The 15,666-nt window shown below is 48.5% G+C and overlaps 1 protein-coding gene across 2 annotated transcripts; it reads right to left on the bottom strand.

Moving 5' to 3' along the window:
* Nucleotides 1-213: 213 nt before the first annotated feature.
* Nucleotides 214-10,544, bottom strand: CCDC51 (coiled-coil domain containing 51). Of its 2 annotated transcripts, XM_047773464.1 has the most exons (4): nucleotides 10,433-10,544; nucleotides 3,248-3,567; nucleotides 1,769-1,933; nucleotides 214-1,207 (listed from the first exon to the last, which is right to left on the bottom strand). In XM_047773464.1, the coding sequence occupies exons 2-4, from the start codon at nucleotides 3,557-3,559 to the stop codon at nucleotides 452-454; spliced, it is 1,233 nt and encodes a 410-aa protein (XP_047629420.1). In that variant the 5' UTR covers nucleotides 3,560-3,567; nucleotides 10,433-10,544; the 3' UTR covers nucleotides 214-451. The 2 variants fall into 2 exon arrangements, with proteins under 2 accessions (XP_047629420.1, XP_047629427.1); XM_047773471.1 differs by lacking the exon at nucleotides 3,248-3,567 and having other exon boundaries at nucleotides 10,433-10,542.
* Between the last annotated feature and the right edge of the window lie 5,122 nt (nucleotides 10,545-15,666).

Consider the following 15,666-nt stretch of genomic DNA (forward strand, 5'->3'; position numbering starts at 1 on the left):
GGTATAGGCCGACAGCTGTAGCTCCGATTCAACCCCTAGCCTGGGAACCTCCATATGCCACGGGTGCGGCCCTAAAATTTAAAAGAATAAAAATAAATATTTACAAAAGAGATGAGAGAGAAACTAAAAACGGGTGATGACCTTACTTTCAGGCCCAACCCACAGTCCCAAATCTCAATTTTCAATGGACAAACCTTAGTCTAGTATAAATTATTTTAAATAATAAACCCCAAACACATTTTAATTGGACGTTAGCACAAATTTTTGACAGTTAATGTAAATGAGTGCTGCCTAAAAAGCAAAGTGTATCTGCTGGTAAGCCACACAGACAGTGCTCGGACTCAGCCTCAGGCTGAGTGCACCCCCAAAGGCTCAGTTTAACTGCTTCATTCTCTAATTAAATCCACATCCATACCTATTTCTTCAGACCCTCTGGAAAAGCGTCCAGGGGCTAGCTGGCCCTGAACAGTGTATAAAGCACAGGCAGGACGGCCACAAATGTCATGCAGGTGACCAGTGTGCCATAGATGGTGTTCCTGTTGACCTGGGCTTGTAGCCTCTGCTCCGTGTCCGACAGCGCCAAGATCACGCTCCCCTGTTCCAGCAAGGAGCCAGGCAGAGCCCCATCTCCTGGCTCCGCCATGCCTGGATGCGCTGCAGCCTTTGCAAGCTGAACCACCCCAGCCATTTGGCTGAAAGTCTTTTCCAGGCCATCAAGTTGCTCTCGTAAAGCTTCTAGACATGAATGGACCTGCCTGGAATGGCTGAGCTGCTCTTTCAGGGTAGCTGAAAGGACACCTGTGTCTCTGTCATGGGTAGGTGAAGTACCTGCCTGGGACAAAGAGCTCTGCCCAGGCCCGGCTTGCACCAGGCCCCTCAAGTCCGCCATGAGGTCACGGAGGTCCCTCTGCTGGAGGGAGTAGCTGGATGCCTGTTCTCGAATGGCCTCCTGGAGGCTCACAGGCCCTTTCTGAGCCTCCAGAAGCAAGGCCTTCAGCTCCTGTAACCGCACACGGTTCACATAGGTGGAGCCAGCCACACCAATCAGGGCCCCCAGGACTGACCCAATGAGGGACCAGTTCTTGGTCCTCTCAGCCCGAGTGCGCTCCTTCTCATGACTTTCCCGCACAGCTGCAGAGAAGAGGGAGAACTTCTCTCGCTCAGAGTCTTCGGCACGCAGATAGGTCATGCGCAGCCTCTTCTCCTCCTGCAGAAGCAAAGCTGTAGCAGCAGCACAGCCCAGCAGCTGGAGCTGCCAGCAGATGTCCCACCACCATCTCCCCAGGGCTCAGCCTCACGCCAGGCACAGATTACATGCTCCAGAAACACAGTGAATGAGTGAGAGCAACATGAGCCTGGTCCAGGTGGGGGAGCAAAGAAATTGGGGCTGGTCAAGGTGAACGGTACTATCCTCTTCCCCTGGCAGCAGTGGGTCTGACCAGACATGCTCTGGTGTCTAGAGAATGTGTCTAGAACAGAAGGGAGGTGTCTGTCTCTCTCTGGGTAAGCCCCCTCCATGGTGCCCCCTCCTCAGTAATCTGGGACCTAGATTATACACTGTCCTGGACCACTGATCCCCCCCCCCCCCAAGTACTCTAGGAGGAAGTTGGTGCAGAGGCCCTGGAAACCTGGGTCCCCGTCCATTCACAGGGGCTTCTGGCTTACCTCCTCACCAGCTCTCTGACCACCAAAGCGGTCAAGAGTTCCCACCTCACCCCTCCATGACCTGCCAGGCTAGGGTTCCAGTCCAGGTGGGGAAGGTGCCTACCTGCAGCATCCTGTGCTCCAGAGTAGCCAGTTCCAGATACTGGTTATCGTCTCTAGAGATGCGGTCCAAACGGTCCCTCACCTCCTTCAGCTTGGCCTGTTGACCCTCCAAGTCCTCCCGAGCCTCCCGGACAAGTCCACGAGCCACCATGAACACTTTTTCTGCCTGCAGAGAGAACAAGAGAAGACATCTGCCCCTTCTCCCCACACCCACACAGGCTCTGCTCTATTCCCAGACTGGGCAGAGGTCAGTGGGGTGTCAGTACAAAGAGTGGAGAGTCCCTTTGACACATAATCCTGGCTCACACAGTCATTCCTCAAAGTATAGCCTCAGGCCATGCCCATCAGCATCATGGTATGTATCCCTTCAAGTGCAAACACCCCACCCCTGAGAGACTTGGAAATAGCTTGTTAGATGGTTGCACACAATCGGTGTCAACCTAACCAGTTGACGCTAGTTTAGTCTCATACAAACCACAGCAGGCCCCTATGATTTTTGTTTTTTGTTTGTTTATTTGTCTTTTTAGGACCATACCTGCAGATATGGAGGTTCCCAGGCTAGGGGTCGAATAGGAGCTACAGCTGCTGGCCTACACCACAGCCACAGCAACATGGGATCCCAGCCACATCTGTAACCTACACCACAGCTCACAGCAACACTGGACCCCTAAACCACTGAGCAAAGCCAGGGATCGAACCCATATCCTCATGGATACTGGTTTGGTTCATCACCACTGAGCCACAACAGGAATTCCAAGGGCCCCAGGATTTTAATCCGCTTCATGTGTATTACCTTATCTAAACCTGCCAATAAATGCCTGAAAGGCATTGCTCTGGCCTCCATTCTACAGACCTAGAAACTCTGGTTTGGGCAAAAGTCATGACCTCCAAAGGGAGAGACAGCACTGTGCCTCAAAACCTCCAGCTGAACCCTAGGTTCTTCCTACCCCTGGTTTGCACTCAGGCAGGAGTGGGAACAGAAATGGCACAACACATCTCCACTGCCACAAAGGATTTGACAACCAGAGTCTGACGTTTCCACCTCACAGTCTGATGTTTCCCAGTGCCTCTACCTTCATGAGGGATGTTTTAATCACATACGGGCTTTGACGACACTGTAACGCAGCAAGCCTCCAGGCAATGATCACCACAAACCGCCAGTCAATTAAGGAAGTGTTTGCTGGCCTAACAGAAAGGATGTTAATGGCCTAGGACTCAATGGTAAACAGCATACACAGCAACTTGTTTTCGGGGGCGGGTGGGGGGGGGAAGAGCCCTTCACCCTGGTAGTTTTCAAACCCAAGCTATCACGTGAGAAATGAGTCAGCTCCCTCTACCAGTGGTATCTGTTCATGAAATGACAAATCTGGATGTAGCTTCCCAGCACCTATGGTTGGTGATTTATTTGGCAAGAGCCTCCAGGCTACATATATTGCCCAGGTCAAAGGGCAGGGCTAACCACCCCATCTCCCCTCCTCACCTCAGTCACATTTCCCTGGGCCTCTCGAACCTCACTGAGTCCAACAAACTCTTCATATCTGTCCCACCAAGCCTTGGCCGTGGAGGATGTTTGTTGCCGAATACTGTGCCCCAGGACTCCTCCCAGGGCTGTGAGGCGGTGGTAAAGCCCAAGGGCCACCTCTTCAGGTCTTTTCTCTTTGGGCTGGCTGGGGCCTGGGCTGCAGAGAGTCCTGGTCATAAAGAGGTCCTTTCCAAGGAGGCCTCTCCGCACCAGTATGGGGGACACACCCACGACGTGCTGCATGGCAAACACAGGGCTGCACCCTGTCATCAGGAGATCTGTGGGGGGATGCCAGACAGATCAGCTCACAGCTGAGAAAGGCTGAGCTTAAGTCAGGTCTCAAGGCCTACGAACAGTTCTGAATAGAATAGTTTCCATTAAAAACTCCAAACTGAGCACCACTCTGTTGGGCCCAGACATGGGAACCACCAGGGTCAGGCTTCACCTGGTGCTCCCAGACAATGGAGCAGACTGGGAGGAACACAGGCCTTCCACCTCCCTCCATGAAGCCACAAGAACCAGACACTCCTATTCCTCCCACCTTCCCAAGTCTCTAAAGTGATTTGGATAAGAATCCTGGTGTCCTGTTTTCTGATAATCTCAAGGAAAATTCTTTCTTTTTTTTTTTTTTGGCCCTGCCAGGAGCATGTAGAAGTTCCTGGGTCAGGGATTGAACTCTCGCAGCATTGCAACCTGAGCCACCACTGAGACAATGCCTGATCCTTAACCGGCTGAGCCACGAGGGAACTTCCTCAAGGAAAATTCTTTTTTTTCTTTTGGTCTTTTCCCCTTTTCTACGGTCACTTCTGCAGCATATGGAGGTTCCCAGGCTAGGGGTCTAATTGGAGCTATAGCTGCCAGCCTATGCCATAGCCACAGCAACGCCAGATCCTTAACCCACTGAGCGAGGCTAGGGATCAAACCCACAACCTCATGGTTCCTAGTCAGATTCGTTAACCACTGAGCCATGACAGGAACTCCAAGGGAAGTTCTTAATTCTTAAACCTGCACTTCAGAGAGAGCCCCTCAAAGACTCATAAAGACTCGCAGGGAGGAGTTCTAGTCATGGCCCAGCTGTTAACGAATCCAACTAGTATCCATGAGGACACGGGTTTGATCCCTGGCCTCACTCAGTGGGTTAAGGATCCGGCTTTGCCGTAAGCTGTGGTGTAGGTCGCAGATACAGCACAGATCTGACATTGCTCTGGCTGCGACATAAGCCAGCAGCTGTAGCTCCAATTCAACCCCTAGCCTGGGAACCTCCATATGCTGTAGGTATGGCCCTAAAAAGACAAAAAAAAAGATTCACAGGGAAACTGAACTGACTGAGGGGGATTTCAGAGAAAGATTCCTATAAATGACCATCAAAACCAACGTCCTAGTCTCCCTGAGGGCTGCCTCAGCACTGGGGAAGCAGTTTTACTTCTGTTCTAGGACAAAGGTCATCCATGTCGCCAGGCAGAAAACCCTCTCCTCAGCTCTCCTCTGAAAAGACAATTCCAGGGGGAAAATAAAACAAAACAAAACCACCCAGATTTCTTCACAGAGGATAGTTTTTCTTAGGTTCACACCAACTTTCCTCCTGCCCCTCCAAGCCCAGACATTCCGGGCAACCAACTCCCAGTCTCACATTTCTCACTTTCTATAAGCTTTCTTCCTCCTCTCCAACCTGAGTCTCTGCTCAACAGGTTAGGTTTCTTTAGTCTTTCCCTTTTCAACCTTGCTTTGATGTTTGGGCCCCAACAACGCCTACTTCTGTTACCTGCACAGCACAGGCAGTCTCCCATTATCCAGTCAGGCCTCGCTGGAGCCCAAGAGCAGAAGTGATTCTGAGGTCCCTAAAGAGAAGGCCAGATGACCCATGTTCCCAGGGCAAAACATGGGCCAGAGCACCCTCCTCTGGTCAAATCACCCCTGCCCCCCAAGTACTGACTCTGGCTGTCAGAGTGACACCCGATGGCCAAACAACCAGACCAGAAAGAGAGACACAGAGGGGGGTGGGGACAGGAACACAGACTAGAAGAGCTCCAATTATAAAGAAAGGGTCTTCCTGGAGTTCCCTGATGGACTGGTGGTTAAGGATCCAATGTTCTCACTACCGTTGCTTAGGTTTGATCCCTGGCCCAGGAACTTCCGCATGCTGTTAGCACAGCCAAAAAAAGAGAAATACCTTTCCTGATGTAAGGTAAGGGATAAGGCCACCTCCTCCCTATGGAGCCTTCCTTGGAGAAGTTTGAGCCCTCTAGAAAACAAAGATGGTTGGGTAAGGGCAGGCCTCCTGGCCACAGCCTGAGCTGAGCACGACAGAAGGGGACATCCCTGGAACAGTGTTTCCAAACCAATGCTGCACCGGAACCCCTGGGCCCCATTCATAAGGCCCATGGGAGTGCACGCCATCCATGCCCCAGCAAGCTGGGGCAAGCCTCCTAGGCTCAATGCCAGTGCCCACTGACCACGAGCTGTGGCCCCACAATAATCATGCAGGTGTACCCCTCATCAAGCAAAGCACCTGCCCTCCTCAGCCATGTTCAATAGAAAGGGTTTGCCTTTGGCTATCACTACTTCCTCAGCCCACCTCTCTCTTAATCACACTCCACCACCAAGATTGCTCTCCTGAAGCCCTGTAAAACTTCCGCCTTAAAACAACAACAGGTGTGGGAGTTCCCTTGTGGCTCAGCAGAAATGAATCCAACTACTATCCATGAGAAATGTGGGTTTGAGCCCTGGCCTCACCTAGTGGGGTAAGGATCCGGCATTGCCATGAGCTATGGTGTAGGTTGCAGACAAGGTTCGGATCCCATGTTGCTGTGGCTCTGGTGTAGGCCAGCAACTACAGCTCCAATCTGACCCCTAGCCTGGGACCTTCCATATGCTATGGGTGCAGCTCTGGGAAAAAAGATCAAGAGATGAGAGAGGGAGTTCTCGTCATGGCTCATCAGAAACAAATCTGAAAAAAAAAAAAGGGAGTTCCCGTCGTGGCACAGTGGTTAACGAATCCAACTAGGAACCATGAGGTTGCGGGTTCGGTCCCTGCCCTTGCTCAGTGGGTTAACGATCTGGCGTTGCTGTGAGCTGTGGTGTAGGTTGCAGACGTGGCTCGGATCCCGAGTTGCTGTGGCTCTGGCGTAGGCTTGTGGCTGCAGCTCCGATTCGACCCCTAGCCTGGGAACCTCCATATGCCGAGGGAGCGGCCCAAGAAATAGAAAAAAAAAAAAAAAGAAACAAATCTGACTTATATCCATGAGGACACAGGTTTGAACCCTGGCCTAGCTCAGTGGGTTAAGGATCTGGCATTGCCATGAGCTGTGGTGTAGGTCACAGATGCGGCTTGGATCTGGTGTTGCTAGATTCAGTTCCTAGCCTGGGAACCTCCATATGCTGTAGGTACAGCCATAAAAAGCAAAAAACAAACCAAAAAAACCTAACAACAAAAACCCTCACCAAATAAGCAGTTGCTACTCAGATTTGCTCTCCAACACCTCTGCAACTTTCAAGATCCTCTCTTTTTGAAATCACTACCCTTCTCAGCCTCCTTTCCTGGCTCCTCCTCCAAGAGCAGCCCATTCCTGGACCCACAGTCCTGGTGGAGATGACAGCTACGGTCACCTACACAGGCTTGGCTTCCTCCCCTGACCCTCACAACTGTTCTTCATGTGGCAACCAAAGGCTCTGTTAACTCATAATTCAGATCACATGTCACCAGGCATGAACACCATTCCTGCCAGTGGCCATCAAGCCCCGGTCCTCTCAGCCCTTAACACCTTCCTTCTCTCTTTCCCTGTACATAACCCACCCTACCCTGCTGAGACAATCCTGCCACAGGCTCTGTGCCCTGCCATTTCTTCTGCCTGGACCTCTGCTTCCACAAGTTCATTGGAATCACCCTGATTCCTATATCTTTGCTCAAATGTCACCTCCTGATAAGGAGTTTCTTGACCATTCCCTCCTTGACCACCTCACCTGCTTTCTTTTTCTACATCAGACACATATTGCCTTCTTCATGTGTTGCCTTGCTCCTCACCAGAACCTAAGCTTGGAGAAAGCAGGGACTTCAGTTTGGGAGGGGAGGCACCAATGACTTCCAAGTTTTTTTCTCCACACCAGTCCCTCCTCTCTGCCTTCCACCCTCCCACCCTGGCTTGACTCCCAGCTCCTCTTCACTTAGATGTCTCAGGGGCCCTCCAACCAGCAAAAGGAAGAAGTTCCTGGCATAGAGAAAAAGTGGAAAAGCACTTGAGGCAGTCCAAAATCCAAAAAGCAACCAGGGCAGCTGGAAAGCAGCAGAGGAGAGGAGAAGAAAGTGGACGGATAGGCCAGACAGATGAACTTTGAAGGCCAAGTTCAGAATCTTGCCCCTCCAAACCCATTCTCCTACTCCATCCAGATAACCACCTCCTACCAAATGCCCTTTCCTCCAACCTCCATCATTGGTACCTCCTCCCTTGTAGCTGATGGGCTTGCTTCATTTTTCACCAAGAAGATATTTTAAAAGTGGGAGAGAAGTCCCATAAACTCCTACTATAGGAGTTTCCCACTTGACACTGTCTCATTCCCACCTTCTCTGTTGTTCCTCAGGATGAAAACAATTCATGCTCTAGGGAAGACCAAGCTATACCCCAGGTCCTCTCCCCTCCTCAGACATTGCTCAGTAATTGACTTGACACCCCCTCCAGCAACTGTCCCACTTCTCTGCTCCTCTTTAGTCCTTGACAGAGTAACTGCACTAGCTGTCTCCAGTTCCTCTTCACCCATTCTGATTTAAACCCTCTCTGATCCAGAGTTCCCGTGTGTTGTGTCGGGGTTAAGAATCTAGCATTGCCACTCCAGCAGTTTGGGTCAATGTAGTGTGGATTTGATCCCTGGCCCAGGAACTTTCATATGCCATGGGTGCAGCCATTAAAAAAAAAGAAAGAAAAGAAAGCATTCTCTGATCTGGCCTTCACTCCTACCATGGCACTGGAACTGCTCTTGTCGAAGTCATTTCCATGTTGCTAATGATCAGTTCTATCCTCGTCTCACTTGCCATCAGCAACCTGTGCTTCATGATCACCCTCTCCTCCTTGAACTGCATTATCCTCTTGGCTTCCAGTCCCCAACTAATTTCTACAACCTCTACACAGAGTGCCCCAGGACTCCATCCTTAGGCTCCTCTCTCATCCAGTCCGGTGCCTTGAAAAGTCATCTACAAAAACGTTCTGAAATTGATTGTAGGGCGTTCCCTACTGTCTCAGTGGGTTACAGATCTGTGTTATCACTGCTGTGGCATGGATTCGATTCCTGACCTGGGAACTTCCACATGCTACGGATGCAGCCAAACAAAAAAATTCATTTTAAAATAAGTAAATACTTTTTAAGGAGTTCCCATCGTGGCACAGCAGAAACGAATCTGACTAGGAACCATGAGGTTGTGGGTTTGATCCCTGGCCTTGCTCAGTGGGTTAAGGATCCTGCGCTGTTGTGGCTGTGGTAGGCCAGCAGCTACAACTCCTGATTTTGCCCCTAGCTTGGGAACTTCTATATGCCATGGGTGCAGCCCTAAAAAAGCTAAATAAATAAGTAAATAATCTTTTAAAAGCTTATTAAAATTGATTGTAGGGATTATTGCACAACATTGCAAATATACTAAAAACCAATAAATTGTACACATTAAGTAGGTAAGTATTGTATGGTACGTAAATCATATCTCAGTAAAGCTGTTACTAAAAAACAATGTTCTGACCCCTCTAGCCCATACCTCTCCTCCAGATTACACGCTCATTAACTAAACTGCCCAATCCACGTCTTTATTTGGAAAGCTAATGGAGCCCTTATCTTCCCTTCTCAAACGTGGCTTTCCCACATTCTCCATCTTGGTTGATGGAAACCCCAATTCCCAATCAGGCCAAAACTCTCACATCATCCCTGACTCTGCTTTCTCTCCCTCCTCACATTCAATCTATTAGCAAAAGCCATCTCTACCTCTGAAACTGAATATAGAATCACCCTTCCCTTTGCTCCTGCCACTGCTATCGCCTAGTCCCAGCGACCAACATCTTTTGCCAGGATTATACTAAGAGCCTCTGAAAGGTCTCCCTGCTTATACTCTCTAGCTCCTACTGTCAACGGAGCAGACTGATCCCTTCAAAACACAAGTCAGACCATGTTTCCCTCTGCTCAAACCCTGCAAGGTTCTCCACTTGCCTCAAGGTAAAAGCCAAAATCTTGTCCTTAGCCTAGAGGGCATTCACCACTTGGCTCTCCAACTTTTCTGACCTCATCTCCCACTGGTCTTCTGTTCCTGCTCTGCTCCAGTCACATGGAACACCCCCCATCCCCACCATGATTTATCAAGATAAAGCTGACATACATCATTGTATAAGTTAAAAGTGTACAATATGATGAGTTGATACATGTATATACTGCTAAATGTTTACCACAGGAAGATTAGCTAACACATCCTTCACCTCACATTACTACCGTGCAAGGATCTTCTTGATGTTGCACACTAGGCTATTCCAACTTCCAGGATCTTCACATTGCACTAGTTGTTCGCTATCCTATTCCTTGCTCAAATGTCAAAGCCATCCACTCCCACCCCAAGACACCTTACCTACTTTCTCCGCTTTATTTTCCCCCAGGCGCATATCACATGACCCAAAGTACGCATTTCACTTATCTACTTATATTCTATATTCGGTCTCACCCACAAGAAGGTCAGCTTGACCAGAGCAAGATGAATGCCTGTTCCCTGCTGCACCCTCAGTGCCTAAAGTACTACCTGCATGGGTCACACTCAACAAAAACGTATTGGATGAATAAGCAGAGTTTGCAAAATGTCGCACCCCGGGCTGTATTATAAAACCCTAATTCCTTTCAGTGGCCTCCAAAGCTCTAGAACCAGGCGATCTAGCCCCAGCCCAATTCTGCCTCTTCTCTGGCATCTCTCTCCAGTCACGCTGTGTTTTCCTCGGTTCTAGGAACGTGTCCTAGCTTCAAGGCCTTTGCACAAACCCTTTCGTCTACCTGCAGCGCTTCCCTCATGAAGGGTCCCAAGCTTAGCGTCTGCGGTTAAGCATGCCTGGCGGCTTCCGGACCCTCCCGGAGCAAGACACTACCACCCACCCCCGCCCTTCGCCTTCCGCCCTCCGCCCTCCGCCCTCGTACCTGAAGCGCTGGGCGCGGGATCCTCAACCTCAATCGAACGCCCGCCGCTCAGTTGATCTCTGACCCTTTAGTGCCTGCCCCCCGCAGGGCCACTTCCGGCAGCGGGCACACAACTTCCGGACTCGGAGCCAATCAGCAGGTCTGCATGGAGGTATAGACGCAGTGGGTGGGGCGCAGCGCTCCGCATCCGGTGGCAGGGTCTGGGGAAGGGGCGGTAGGCGCCATGTCGGGCCGCGAAGGTAAGTGTGCAGGCCCGGTGTGATGTGGCGGAGAGGGAGGGGACCCGGAGGGGGCCAGGCTGAGCGTGCTCGTGTCGCCCGCAGGTGGCAAGAAGAAGCCCCTGAAGCAGCCCAAGAAACAGGCCAAGGAGATGGACGAGGTGAGTGCGGGCGCGGAGGCGTGGACGGGCGCGAAGGGGCTGGGAAATCTGCCTGGAGTGAATCCGCTCTTTCTCTCTCTAGGAAGATAAGGCATTCAAGCAGAAACAAAAGGAGGAGCAAAAGAAACTCGAGGAGCTAAAAGCGAAGGCCGCGGGGAAAGGCCCCTTGGGTAAGTGAGATTGAGTAGAGCTCAGACAAACGTTTGAGCGTCATTCTGTATATTGGCCAGGGCAGGTAAATGCCCTGCCTCGTTAGTGAGTTGCGAGGTCTCTGTTGCTGGTGTTGGCAGCGGTGGACAACCCTGGCCAAGCTTAGATTCGCAGCAGCAGAAAGAGCTGGAGCCAGACCTAGTTTAGGCTTCTCTTCCTTAGGAAAGTGGCAGAAATGGAAATGTGTATGTCTCAGTTACAAGTTCATACGGTAGAGTTTCCATATATCCTATACAGGTTCTTGCTCCAAATACGTATTCACTGCTTCTTTGTTGCTTATAACATTTCTTGATTTACTACTCTTAACTTTAACATATACTTTTGCATCCAGAGTCTTTTCAATCCTGAATGCCCCTAGACTAATGGATAAAGTCCTGGCTCCTTGGCTGTGCTATTGCACAATATGCTTTTTTAACCTAATTCTCTACCATTCTGCCTCTTTTGCCTTTGTATAAGAGGAATTGATTACATATCAAAAGACTTTTAATCCCATTAGTCTCAGTACTTTCTGTTTTTCTTAAGTGCTGTTTACATTTATCAAACTAGTGGTTATTTCCTTGGCAGTTACCTATATCCTCTTGGATTGCTATGAGCCAGACTGGGGACAGTGAAGTCTAGGATGGTGGGAGTGTCCTTCAGGGCTTCTCTCAACATCTATTCTAGTGGGTTTATTCGTTTTTGTTTACACAGCACTGAGATGCTAGCTATTGAGATTCTTTCTCGGAGTGACGTGAGGTATTGTGCATAATCTGTGATTAGGTGTTGGGAGAAAGTCAATCCTTACTAAAGTCCTTTACTACTGGTTTCTTTTTCTTTTCTTTCTTTTTTTTTTCTTTTTTTTTTTTTTTTTTTGGTCTTTTCTAGGGCCGCACCCGTGGCTTATGGACATTCCTGGGCTAGGGGTCTAATTGGAGCTGTAGCTGCCATCCTGTGCCAGAGCCACAGCAACGCAGGATCTGAGCTGCATCTGTGACCTACACCACAGCTCACAGCAATGCCAGATCCTTAACCCACTGAGCGAGGCCAGGGATTGAACCTGCATCCTCATGGATGCTATCAGATTCATTTCCACTGAGACACAACGGAAACTCCTACTACTGGTTTCTTATTGAGCATCATCTACTTTTTTTTTTAAGTTTATTTTGTCATAGCTCTTAGGACTTTCAATCTTATATTAGGCATACTTGATTCTATAACTATTTGTTAGATTACCTACTGTGTCCCAAATACAGTCATTGGTAAATTTGGTAAAATAAAGGTATTTAGTGTACCAGATCCCAGGAGCATAATACTGAAAGTGTGATGTGAGAGGAATTTGGACTTGGAAGTCAGGTTACCCAGGTTGGAATCTGGCTTTGTTGCACACCAGTTTGTTAATTTGGAACAACACTAAGACTTTGTTATCTGTAAAACAGGTTGATAGGGGATGAGGATTAAATGAGCCATTCTGAAATACCTATTGCTTGTGCCCTGCCTTATCCTCATTCTACAGTATACTCACAGTATGCAATATGGTGAAGTGCTGTGCATGCTTGTGTCAAAAAGAATGCCCAGGGGAGTTTCCCTTGTGGCTCAGCAGAAACAGATCCCCACTAGTATCCATGAGGATGTGGGTTCAGTCCCTGGCTTTGCTCAGTGGGTTAAGGATCCGGCATTGCCATGAGCTGTGGTGTAGTGGCAGATGCCGCTTGGATCCTAAGTTGCTGTGGCTATGGCGTAGGCAGGCAGCTGTGGTTCCAATTCTACCCCTAGCCTGGGAATCTCCATATGCCTCCAAAAAGCAAAAAGCAAAAAAAAAGAGAGCTGGGCCATACAAGGGACCCATGTAAGGCCCCTGGGGCTTCAAACCATAGAACTATATTTTTCCCTAGATGAGACTTTTTTTTTTTCCTTTTACAGCCACCGGTGGAATTAAGAAATCTGGCAAAAAGTAAACTGTTCCATTGTGCCTGAAGCAATGATGATTCCATTCCTGTTTAAACATCTGGATTCCCTGCTATAACATCTTTTGCCACCTATAGCTAGAATGAAGTGTTGTCTTGGAACCTATTGTACATTTAAGAATAAACTTTTGTAAAAAAAAAAAAAAAAAAAGAAAGAAAGAAAAAAATGCAGTGACTCATTTCATCTTTGGTTCTTTTCAGTCATTTCTGCCTTGGCTATGAGATATAAACCTAGCCCAGAATCCTGCCAAAGTGCGTTCTTTAAGGCATTGTGCTATCCCAAATTCTGTACCACCCGGAATTAAACCAACTCATTTAAAATGGCCATTGGGTTTTTTTTGTGTCATTGTATACCTGACAGAATATACTACGTGAGATTAGTGGGGAAATTTATGCTTTGGGGGGAAAAAAATTTTATTTTATGATGTCCATATTGCTTTTTTTTTTTGTCTTTTTAGGGCTGCACCCCAGGCCCGTGGAAGTTCCCAGGCTAGGGGTCGAATCACAGGTATAGCTGCTGGTCTATGCCACAGCCACAGTAACATGGGATCCCAGCCAAATCTGTGACCTCTACCACAGTTCATAGCAACACCAGATCCTTAACCCACTGAGCAAGGCCAGGGATTGAACCTGTGTCCTTATAAGTACTAGTCAGATTCGCTTCCACTGAGCCATGACGGGAACTGCTATTTGCTTTAAATGGGATTGTTCATCTCTTCATGTAAGGAGTCTGCTGTCTGCAGGCCTGGCACGTACCAGTGAACAATTCCTCTTATCAAGGAACCTCTCTATTGTTGGAGGGGAGCAGGACAAATACATACAATGAATGTATTACGTAGGGGAAAAAACTGGAGAAAGATCTACCTGAAAGTCTCTAAGAACTAAGCTTACTCTGAAGCCCCCAGGTCTGCATTTCCACTAGGGCCTCAGAAAGGTCCTTGCAGGGTTCCCATCATACCCAACATTCAAACCCATCAGCAAAATTAAATCTGGATCCTTTGTACTTTAATACTATATCACCCAGACCTTCATTATGACCCTAAAAGCCCTCACCTGAATTATTACTTTCATAGCTAAATTTGTCTTCTGCCCCTACCCTTGCTCCCCTACAACCTAATCCTTACTCAGGAGCCAGAGTGATCTTGCTAAACCTCAAAGTTAAGGTTTTTCTTTCGTTGGCTCAGAATTCTTCCTTGGCTTAGAACAACAACAACAGTCCGTGAGGTGATCAGTGAGGCCCTAAGGGATCTGGATGCCACTCCCTACCCTCTGGTTATCTACCATTCATTCCCTAATCCACTTTGAGCCACAGTGGCCTACATTCCAAACAAGCTCCTGCCTCACTGTTGCACCAACTAATAACTCCCCTTGGAGCACTGAAAAGTCACAGTAGTAAGCTCTTTTCTAACCTTAGTGGCAGTCCCAGTGTCTCTTACTCCTTTCCTTTTTTTTCTCCTGGCATATGTTAACTACCACCCTTGACTCCAGGAGGAGTAAATTCCTAAAGGACAGAGACCATAATGTTGCCAAATGCATATGTATTGAAATACCTAAATTAAGAGACATAAGTCTAGATTTTGTGTGTAGGCCCTTGGTACGACTATGGGAATAATACTAATACTACTACATTTTCTCCAAAAACATGTTTTCAAAAGGGGCTCTAGAACTAGTCTGAGATTTTGCTAGGTCATAACTGGAAAAGTGGAGTTCTCACTGTGGCGCAATGGGATTGGTGGTGCCTTGGGAGTGCTGGGATGCAGGTTCAATCCCCAGCCTGGCACTGTGGGTTAGGGATCTGGTATTGCTACAGCTGCGGCTTAGGTCACAACTGCAGCTTGGGTCTGATCCCTGGGCCAGGACCTCCATATGCTGTGGGCCAGCCAGAAATGCAAAAAAAAAAAAAAAAAACCTGGAAAAGACTGATAGACTGAAGCCTGTTTTATAACTCTAACGTATTTAACATTAATAGAAAAGGAAAAACAGCTGGCTTTGGTCATAGTCGAAAGTTGCACAGCCAGCAGCAACATCTTCTTTGGACTTCAAGCATTCCCTGTGGGGCCTTGCCAGCTGGCACCCATCTCTGTGCTGCTGAACAATCCTTCAGAGAGCACTGCCTCTGAGATTAAACTTCTGCTCTTTTATTTGGTGGAACCTAATCTGTACTGACAAATGAAGTATAATCCTATCTCTTTACAGGACCAGAGACTTGGAGCAATTAAGACAGGTGTTCAACATTTGAGCAGCTATCTGAGGGAACCCTCTAGGCCCTGACAACCATCTCCCTTTCATTTACTGCCTTCACAGACACTCATAGGATACTCACAGGCTAAGTTTGGCTCTGGGCATGCAAGAATGAAAAGTTTTGCCCCAGTTCCTCTCCAACACCGTTCCTGCACATCACTGCTGCCTAACAAAATCCTGTTAGCCACTCAAGCCCAGAAGTCCCCTCTAACACCTTCTCTCTTAGCCAAAGATAACTTCTGCCTAGCACTTGTGTGACCTCCATTTTAGTGTCATATTCTTGTCTGAGGAGTAGTCTTTTTTTTTTTTTTTTTTAAGGGTAGCACTCTTGGCATATGGAGGTTCCCAGGCTAGGCATCAAATTGAAGCTGTAGCCACTGGCCTACACCACAGCTACAGCAACTCATGATCTAAGCCGTGTCTGCGACCTACACCACAGTCCACAGCAACACCAGATCCTT

This window comes from Phacochoerus africanus, chromosome 1, assembly GCF_016906955.1.
Source record: "Phacochoerus africanus isolate WHEZ1 chromosome 1, ROS_Pafr_v1, whole genome shotgun sequence".
In the NCBI taxonomy this organism is placed as follows: Eukaryota; Metazoa; Chordata; class Mammalia; order Artiodactyla; family Suidae; genus Phacochoerus; species Phacochoerus africanus.

Excerpts from the sequence above, each read along its gene's own strand:
- CCDC51 (XM_047773464.1), bottom strand. The coding sequence starts at position 3,559 with ATGACAGGGTGCAGCCCTGTGTTTGCCATGCAGCACGTCGTGGGTGTG. Across the intron at positions 1,934-3,247 it reads CCCAGGGAAATGTGACTGAG|GCAGAAAAAGTGTTCATGGT; the intron begins GTGAGGAGGGGA and ends TTCTCTCTGCAG. Across the intron at positions 1,208-1,768 it reads TGGAGCACAGGATGCTGCAG|GAGGAGAAGAGGCTGCGCAT; the intron begins GTAGGCACCTTC and ends TTGCTTCTGCAG.